This window comes from Anopheles cruzii, chromosome 2, assembly GCF_943734635.1.
Source record: "Anopheles cruzii chromosome 2, idAnoCruzAS_RS32_06, whole genome shotgun sequence".
In the NCBI taxonomy this organism is placed as follows: Eukaryota; Metazoa; Arthropoda; class Insecta; order Diptera; family Culicidae; genus Anopheles; species Anopheles cruzii.
Window position 1 is genome coordinate 7,162,064 of NC_069144.1, and position 10,300 is coordinate 7,172,363.

General features: G+C 50.0%; 1 protein-coding gene across 1 annotated transcript in view; it reads right to left on the minus strand.

Moving 5' to 3' along the window:
- The window catches only part of LOC128277291 (MOXD1 homolog 1), a 38,503-nt gene extending 28,465 nt beyond the window's left edge, over nucleotides 1–10,038 (minus strand). Inside the window, exon 1 of the mRNA XM_053015735.1 lies at nucleotides 9,715–10,038. Coding sequence (XP_052871695.1) covers nucleotides 9,715–10,038 — 324 coding nt within the window. The remainder of the gene's footprint in view (nucleotides 1–9,714) is intronic.
- Between the last annotated feature and the right edge of the window lie 262 nt (nucleotides 10,039–10,300).

A 10,300-nucleotide genomic window follows, 5' to 3' on the forward strand; every position in this document is an offset into this window, starting at 1 on the left:
GTCGGCTTGGCCGATTTCGATTAGCATTTGTTTCTCGGCGCTTTTTTGGTGCTGATGATTTATTCATGAAACACCGTGCAAATATCATAAATCTTTCACCGTTTCTAGGAGGCTCTCCGGGCCGGCGGTCTAGAAGTTGCCGATTGCGAGTCCGAGTGAAACAATAGCACTGTGGGGTCAGCAGCGAAGAAGCAACGTTGATTTTAATGTCTGACTCAAGAAACGTGGGCAAATAATTGTCCACGGAGAAAGAACCATAGAAGGGGCGACAGAAAATAGATTTACATTTCAGCGGCGCAAGCATGCTGACGGCTTACGAAGAATCAATCTCTTTGGCCGTTCCGTTTGCACTGGCAAATATGCAAGCAAGAGCAATCACAGAGTCAAAGCAATATCACAAACTAAACCCGAAGCACCATAAAATCGGACACATCAGGGCCGTGTCTGCCGTGTCTGCCGACAGCGTATGAGTGGCGAAAGCCAATTTGTCCCTGTGACAACGGAATCGAGTAGTTTCAGGTATCGGAAAACTGGCTTCGTGCCATTTCCATCAGTATTCCGTACGTAATTGTCTCCTAGAGAAAGTGAGCTTGTACAGAACGAAGCGTTGCGCCAGTGAGAAGAATTGATCGGAAAGAAGCGGAGAAAACTGGAATGAAGTCATCAACCCAACAGTGACTAAATAATTAGACACTTCGTTTACTAAGTGAATAGTGTGAACCGACAAAAAAGGCGTTTTAAAAGCGTCATAAAAGATAGACATTAATCGTAACGACTTGTTAAATGGCCGGAAGGAGAACAATTTCCATCCACCCCATTTAAGCCGATTTGAATATTGATATCTGAAGACGATAATCCGAGAGTCGCTCGAAGGCAAGATGAGCCGGATGATGATGGCAAGACGGCAAATGACACATGCAAATGCCTCTCTCGGGCTTCCTCCTTTTCACACGACGTCACCGCCGCGCGTAGCTCGTCTTTCAATCAATGAGTTCTTGGGGTCTTTCATCATGATTAATGCCGTTTGCTGCTGCCTTCGTTCGGTTCTAGGGCTTTGCGGGCTTGTGGTGGCGGCAGCCATAGTCTCAAGCTTAGCATCATCGGGTTCGCAATGGCAAAAACGTGTCAATGGAACGTGCCCTCGAAGAAGCAATCCGGCCGCGTGTGCGTACAGCACATGAACACAGAACCACCTCACGGAGAGTGAGAGAATGCTAATGGAGCCCCGCCAACTTTTGATGCGCATTTATGCAAAAGACGTTCTCTCGTTTCGTTTATGCAAAAACTATCGGCCACGTGGCGGGCGAAATAAAAACGATGGCCCACCGTTTAGCACAACAAGTCAGGTGTGGGAATACATTCATCTGTCTGTCGGTTGGTGGGTCGGGTATGCAAATCGACAAACTGTGTCTAATGGTCTGTTGCGCCAACTGCTCCTAAATCCGCGATGGGCTTTTTGATAAAATTTGGCTTATACTCAAATCACGGATTTGGGATTTATAAAATCAAAGGAAAAGATTCTCTTTGAAGCTGTTTATACCAATTGTTTAAACCGTAAAAAATTACCGTATCCTTTTTTGATTCCACGAAACATACGAATCGGCAACTCGGCTTGGCGCGAGCATACGCTGCGTGCCATCAAACACATTGGATACGAAACTCAAATTTAAACCTAATCCATATCAAGCGGAAAACATTCTCAGCGCCTTAGCTGGGGCATGGTGGCCCCCCCAAAAGGCCTCTGATTATCACCCACACGTATTTTCGACACGAAATAATGGAGATGCAAAATTAAAGACTTTCGCCCTTCGTTCGCCGAGTCAAGCGCGCCCGTGTTTCGTCGAAAGGATATCGGAGTCGTTCGGTTACGTGTGTTTAGCGAATCGTTTTCCCCGCAACGCCCCCTTGTCACAGCTCTCGCGGTCCCGCAGTGTTGCATGCATAATTCGATAGCGGGATTCATTATGCGACAAAGGCGAGGAATATTGTGGGCGAGCGATGAGCCGTGTGGCAGCGTGCATCAATCTTTCAGAAGCTCACGGCAAGCGTTCGTGTCACAATCAATCCGCGATCCGGCTGGAGCTCTGTGGCTCTGGGGCTTCCTTTCGGATCGAGATAATTTCATTTGTCTCATGAAGGTGCGCAAATTATGCCGCTCCGAAGGCGCACGTCTCAAGCTATCACGTCAACTCACGGGGGGAATACGAGAATATTGCTCAACCCAGCCCCGGAGAAGGCGAAACTATCGGCAGAAGAGCCGGCACGTGGGCGACAGCGTTCCCACGTTCCCCGTCATCTGGGATCATCTTTCCTGTTACCGGGACTCGGAGTTTGGTGGAAGTTGTCACAGAGGCGAAAGTAGTTGTTTGTTCCATGTTTGTGCCCAGAAGTGATTTGGCCACTGATTCTGAAGGATTCATTTTAGAGAACATTCATAACACAACATACACGTGGGGTAAAAATACCAAAAAAAGGAAATAGAATAAAAAATTAATCAATGCAGACCGGCAAAGCAACTTGAACCAATTTCGGGACCAAAAACAAAGACCCATTTCGGTGCCAGTGTCGCTCGTCAGGTCAGGTTTCCCACGCGCAATGTGCGGCCCATTAATTAAAACCATGCGCTCCAGTTTTCAACGTCAACCCTACCGAAAAGGCTGTTTCCGTAAGATTTTGATTTACTTTGGGACCCATTTTTGAAACTATTATTACGTCGTCGAAGCTGGAACACGATTCCGTCCCAGGGCCACGGACGGACATGCAAACGACCAGGCCGGAACCATGGCCTGGGGGGGAAGAACCATTAGATTAGCGTGTGAGAGCTTCTTCGGACTGGACGCAAAGAAAAGACGGATGGAAATGAATGAATTCGGTGTTATCAAGTTGAACCGTTTACCTTCGACAGGGCCACGGCGGCCCGCATAATGGGCAGATTTAATTTCGGTTCGAACAAGTCATTTCCGGTTCGGTTTCGTTCGCGGTTCGTCCGATAAATCCCCCCCTCTTCGGACTCGGACGGTGCGCGGATGGGGCCACCAATAACGAGTTAGTGGGGAGCTATAAATTTTGGCGCGTTCTACGCGCTCTTGGGAAGGTGATCCTCCGGCACTCCGCTGGGGCGATAATTTAATCCCGAATCTTCCCGGCCGGAATGGCCCAATTCGAGAATGGGGGGATTAAGCGGGATGTGTTTGGGCCGTTTCGGGTCGTGTTGCGGTTTGGTGTTCTCGTCGCTCCTTTAGCACTCGTTTTTCGGAGCGACCGGCGACCGGGAAAATTGCTTCTGAATGTGGTGTTTTCGCTCCGACAGCACCATAACCATGCGTCATTTTCCCGGCCTTTGTACGCGTGGGTCTGCACCTTTAACCCCGTGAATGGGTTTTAAACCGTCGGCCGTATTTTTGGATCAAAATAATGTTTCCAAACCTACGCCGTACGATTCAAAGTACGATCTGAGTTAGTCCAAAAATAGATTCTGGGCTAATGTTGCCACCGATGGCGATTCATGTGGTACGGTAATTCGATATTGTTTTGTCTGAAATCACGTTAAAACTCCCTGACCCGTTATCAACATGAAAACATCGCAACGTACGGTACCGAGCATTATTTCGAACCCAAATAGCATTCCCATCCCAGTCGTGAGGAAAGGGCGCCCCCACAACGAAAGTCCCGTACGCAGTGTGCGTGGGGGGCATCCCTACTCGGTTCCAGATTGAGGCTTGCTTCTTATTCTTGAGAGACCCCCAGCAAGGCATTCGGTCAGAATATTCCTTTGCCACCTGTTTACGCATGCATCACACGGGCCGCGTACACCGGGAGGCCCGGCTTTAGCCTAGTCCAGGTCTATATGAGCTATTGTAGCCACCGGCGGTCCCCGGATTCGAACCAGTTGGGCGAAGAGCTTGAGGTTCACCCGAAATCAAATATTAATCGTGGTGACCACCAAAACCCGCAGAGAGCTCGGGATGTGGTAAGAGCATTATCTCTACTCTTTTTCTGGCCATTTTGCGGTCCTGTCGGTGCGGTACTTGTGGTTGCCAAAAAGCCCTGTAAGGTGGGCCCGTCTCTCTGTGAGCACCATCGATCGAAGTGAAGTTCCTATCTCATGGACCTTTCAAGAACCTCACTGAAGGTAACCCGAACCTTAATGTTTCATTTCTAAAGGTATGCGCCAGCATAAGAATGCTGTTAATCGATCGCCAAACATATCTGACCGTTCCGGGGATAGCTTTCGCCAAAAACTCTTATCCAAATATTGAACGGAACGGTTTTCATTCAGAGAATTGAAAGACCCTCTTCCCCCGACAGCCGATATCGCCACCCTCGAGGTGTTTGAAAATAGTTTCATCAAAGAATTTGCCTTTCAAACCTAAGATTCTTGACGGACCCTCGGACCCCATAGAGTGCCACCGAGAGAGAAAGAGAGGTAGAGAATAAGCCAGCGCCCCGAGCGTAAGACAAGCACCCTTCAAGTGTTGGGCCTCCAATCCGGACGGCATCCGCGGCGCTATTTACGTATGCAGAAGGTGCTCCGGATTTAAGAAGGTGCTACCACCTTCCCTCGGGATCCGTGGCCCGTTGGCAAGCTTTTCTCGGAAAGACGCCCAGAACCCTGGTTAGATTGGTTCGCGGTCCGCCCTGGGCCCGTGTGATGAATGCGTAAACAGAGTGAAATACCGAAAACACCTGACTTCTGGGGGCGCGTACTCCGAGAATGTGTACCTTATCATGGCCGCAGCAAGTGACATCATCGCGGGAAACCACCACAAACAGATTTTCCGGTGGACCGGGTGGTGATAAGAGCTCCTGACGGAGCTCTGTCTGTTTTTGCTGGTTTACTGGAACGTGAGTTTATTTTCCGAAATGCGTAGAGATTTTTTGCCCAATTTGAAGACCACGCTCGGCACGTGGCACAGATTGGTTTTAAACCGAAGCCCCGAAGCCTAATGGATTTACGTCGGCGGTGGTGCGTCGGCCAACGCCAATTTGGGGTCGAAAGATAATTTTATTAACAGCCCCTGCGGGTCCGATCGAGCGGGGGCCCGCTACACAGTGCGGTCATTTGGGTTTAGTTGTTTTTTAGCCGACCCGAGGTGGCCGTGCCGTGAATGAGATTTATGATGCTGCGTGGTTTAAAGATTTCGAGAGAGAGTAATAAAATTTGGAACGCTGAGCGTACTTTAACAAAGGGGAATTAGCCTGTTCGGTACTTGTTTCTGTTTTTGATCCATTTAGTCGTTTATATACGTTTATTTAATACCTACGAATAGAGCAGTAGCATCCCAAGGACGGTCACTCGTATGCTGGTGTGATTCCATCGAGAAACTAGTGTTCCGACATCCTGTCAAATGACCAGAAAACCATCCCTTGTACGGGACGATCAATAATCTGTTTACATATTCACCAATTTTATGCTAAACTAGCAGTTCCCGGCGCGCGTCGCTGCGCCTCATTTCATCCTTATTTCTCGATTCGGAGGCGTTTCAGAAGACTTCTTGGTGACGTATCCGTCCAGCTTCCCTTCTCATTTCCCGTTACTCCTACTTTTCAGACGATCGGGTATCCAGGTGACGTATTCGTTCAGTTTCTCTTACCACCTTACGGTGCTCCTCCGTTTCCCGGTGACGTATCCGATCGGCTTCCCTTTTCGCTTCCCGTTGGATGCATGTCAAAACTCGCACCCAGTCAAACTGAACCCAGATTTTGTATGGTAGCCCCCCTTTGTAAAGAGAGGAGGGGTTTCAAACATTCACCAGAACATTTCCCCTTCCCCAAAACATCCATCTGCCGAATTTGGTTCTATTTGCTCGAAAACGTTTATATGGGACGTTACGTATGGGCGTTACGTATGGGACGTTACGGTACGTTACGTTTGTATGGGAGCCCCCCCTCCCCGGAGGCGTGGGAGGGACAAACTTTCCTATTCACAATCCGGGGTCACAAAATTACGCTGTGCAAAATTTCAAGCGGATCGGTTCAGTAGTTTTGGAGAAAATGCGGTACAGACAGACAAACAACCATTTTTATATATATAGAAGAAGATAGATGGACTTAACTAAACTACATCGACCTCGGTGAGTCTTGCTCTGCACTTTAATAAAGTTATGCCATTCTCGCACGCGAATCCCCGAAAACACTCATTTTGCCGACCAGGAAGTCCATGTTTAACATTATGTTTATCAACCCGTGGGCCGATGGTGAACGATGTTTGGATGATTTTCCCCAAAGAATTGGTGTTGGTGTGTTGTTACTGCAACCTGCAACGTGTGAACTGCAAACCGAGCATCGAGTGTTGACATCCTTCGGGCGCCGTAAGTCTTCATTATGACCACACCAACCACTGTTGCTGAATGTATGTTTCTACCTCGAAAGGAGCTCGAAATTTGAATAAAAATCAACTTGATCAACGCGCGCAACTTTTTAACGCCAACCGCAAGCGCTCTCTTTCCTATTGATTTGCCCTGTTTTGCATAAGAATCAACCCCTGGCTAATTTATGCGCCTTTGCAACCGCAAAGCGGCTCGATCAGCATCATCTTGCAGTGTGTTGCCCCGGGTTTCAGCTGCTACCCAGCGGCGTCACCTGCGACAGCTGCATACCGGGGGACGCACCGTGTATCCTCTTCTCCGGCCGTCCGGAGACATGTGGTACCTCTTCACTTCCCAACGCCGGGCGCCGCTTCCGGGCGTTCACCGATTTGGCGGTGTGGCCACTTCTCCGACCAAGCTGGCGGAATGTAGCGGAAACTTTTTCCATTAAAAAGCGCTGGAGCTGAAGGAACTCGTAACTCGTAACGGCCCAAAAAAAAAACCCGGCGGGAGCCCTAAACAAAATACCTAACATACTTTCGCTGCCGCTGACGAAAAGAAGCTACTTTAGCGCGCGGGTGAAGTATCTCCCGCCCGCGATGCTCCGATGTGCTCGATGCTTTCCGGTGCCACATTCGACGGATCATCGACACTCGGTCGGCTCCTTACCTTTCGGAGCGGCGTGCCTGGTAGCGGCAGCAGCCGTTACTTTTGCCGTTTCGCAGCTGCTACCCCATGGAAAAAGATGGACGACGATCGCTGGGAGGTTGCTTGCGATTCAAGACTCGGGTGTGTGTGTGGTGGTCGTGACGTTAAAGGGCCCGGAAGTACGAAGTGGTGGTTGAGCCATGTCGTCCTAGCGCAAGAAAGTCCTTCCAATTGTTTCCGAATTTTTAACCCATTAAGTGTCCAATTTCAATGGCATCGCTCGCTCATGTTCATAATTTTTTCCCCGCACAAACGCACCGAAAAGGTAGTAGTTTCACAACGGCCAACGGGAGCGCGTGCGAGCGACGAGGAACTGGTGCGGCGGCAAATGCAGGAAAAAATGAAATGGAACATAAACGTGATTTTCCCGGCCGAGATTGGCCCGTGGATCGTTTTAGTTGCGGTTCCGCTCGAGCTCGGCCGCCTTGCCCGGAATCGGCTCCGGCAGACAACGTGGCGCGTTCCGCGCCCGTGAACACCGGCCGGTCGCGGGCCGGCCACGGTTTTGAGAAATTGATTCACGAGCCTCTTCTTCCGCTCTTTTTCCCAGCTCCATCCCCGGGTGGGAAAAGGCGAAAAGCGGCAATGAAATGTAATGAACAAATTAAGCACGAACTTTGAAACGCAAGCCTCGGTGCGCGCGGCCCACGGTCCGGCAACAAGCGTTTGCGTTTGCGCTGTCGTGTGCCAGCCGCGAAGAAGCAGCACGCGCAAATGTAAATAAACGTGGAAAACCATTAACTGGTCAGCACTGGGGGGCTCCGGGCCCGGCGGGGGGTTGGAAATTAGATCGTGAAGATCGTCTGCTTCGGCGGGTGGGTTCTTTTTTGTTAGAGGTACTTCCATTTAATTTATGGGTCATACGATTCTACGCCGAACAATGGCTCGAATTTGAATTTTCTGTCATCTACGGATGTGATGTAATGGTTGCCTTAAACAGGTCTGCTTTATTCTGTCGGAACTAGAAGCTTGAGATCGATCGTTGTTTGCTCTAAAGGTAGAATTTTAATAAAAGAGCCAACCAAACACTGACGTTACTATTCAAATGGAATCATTCAATCTATTCGAAAGCTCCCGTTTCTTCACGAATGAACTTATTCAAAGCAGCAACTTGCATCCTAACGTCATAGGTCCTTCCGATCAAAGGTCCTTCTGACGTGTCATCTCTCAAGGAATACAATCGTTAACCTTCGTAAGAAGTTCTTGTTTGCAGAAACTCTTAAAACTCTCCTTTTGGCCCGAAGGATCTTCAAAGCGTTCACTAGCGGCAAACGAGCGAATGAATCGCTTTCGGAAAGTGGCCCGACCGAGGGCGAGCGATATTGCGTGCGACATTAAACCGGCAAACGGATGGCAAATGAAAAAAAGCTGGAACGACGTGTCCAGGGGCAGGCGCGGCAGAGCGGATAGAATCGTAAATCGATTGCCCAACACAAGCACGGCGCACACAAAAAGGTCAAGACTGTCTCCTGAGTAGGTCTCGGAGAAGACCGAACCGAAGGACGATGGGCCAGCTAGGAGCGAGTGATGTAAGCACACACGTTCGCGCGGCGGTGTCCATTCGGAGTCTGATCAAACGGAACGTTGGTCACATCACGTTCGCCCCCACCCCAAATCGGGATACAAATTCCGTGCTGATCCGGGGGAAAATGGAGAAAACTTAATTTGCAAATCGCAGAAAACTGGCGCTCCCTTCCCGATCTGCCTCACAGTGGTGAAAATCGAAAGGGAAAGTTTGGCCTATTTTTCACACCGTTTTGCATCGTCCTCTCCTTGTGATGTTCGGCCCTGATCAAAATAGCAAATTTGGCGCGCTGCTGCCGTTCCACAAAGGACGCTTTCTCGGTGGTTGACGTCAACCGGTAGCTATCCGTCTAAATCGGGGTCCAACCGTGGTTCCTCGGAGGCTCATTAACTTGTCGATTCAATCAGCTCGCAGCCTCCCTCCCGGGTACCAGGAACGTGGCCAGGTACTGGCCAGAAATGGCTTCCAGTGAATTGGGCCGCCGAGGGCTACCTTTGATCGTGCGCTGCAAAGGGACACAGAACTTTCCATCGAAATTTATGCAGCGATTTAATAAATTAGCCTAATAAGCAGAATTCTAAGCAATTAGGAGATTGCCGGAGGCGGGAATGCGAAATGAATTAGATTCGCCCATCAACGGCCCTGATCCCTTTTTGGGGCGAACGAATTGACGCCGTGGAAACAATAGATCGGAATTAATTCCAGCCCCGGGAGTGACACACCTTTTTGGTTTCTCTAGCTTGCGTCTCGGTTTCATTACGCTAGGAGTCCCGAAAAAATCCCGAAAGGCAGTCAATCCGTCAAAGGCGCAGTGGAAGAAAACCAGACTCCTATCGCGCTTCCTGTCTGGGGAAGTCCGGAGACCGTTTTGACAGCTCGGAAGCAAAACATCTGCCTTCAGAGGGGTCAAAGCAAGCGTTGGTTTCGAATTTGAATGTAAACATACAAACATTCGTCACGCGAGGAAGACGCGCGCGCAGTAGGCCTTAAGTAGCTGGAACCGGAAAAATGTGGAATTGATTCAGCTGCCAGACCATGTGCGTCTGCATTTACTTCCTTTTCGTCTGTCAATCTGCTGTTTCTCTCCCTCTAACCGTGTGTCTGATTATCTGTTCGATATCGGAAACGGAAACCGAATTGGGACTAAAGTAAACTTTCTCCCCAAACACTTACCAGTACGTTCGGTTTGCCGGTGCGATCGTCCACCCAGACGAGCACCAGATCCGAGCCGGCCATGTGCTCGGAGCGGTGCGAAAATCCGAGCCCCATGAAGCCGCGTGTGTTGGCGGTGGCCGTGAAAACGATGTCCTTCTGGTCCACGTGCCACTCGAGGGTGTACAGGCCGTTCGGGTCCATCGACTCCGACCGGCTCCACCGATGGTGCACCGGTGGGATCAGTTTGCTCGGTTCCGGCGTTGCCATCGGCGACGCACCGGAAATTGGCAGCACCGTAAGGGCAGCGTGCACCGCCAACGTCAGCAGCAGCAACAGCCGCATCTTCAGTGAACTTGATGTTGTTGGCAAAAAATCGGGGGCCGTTGATTCTGCAATCGATTCCGTGCGCCTTTCCGACCGATTTGGTTCGATCTTTTTCGCTATGTTGGCCACGGAACGCACACACACACTTTTGCACAATGGCCCGAACCAACACCCGAAGGCCCGAAAGGGCGGCCACACACGATACGCGCACCGTGCGCGGTAATGAAATAATTTTAAATCACACCGAAACTCGCTCTTTTCGATGAAATCACTCTACTAC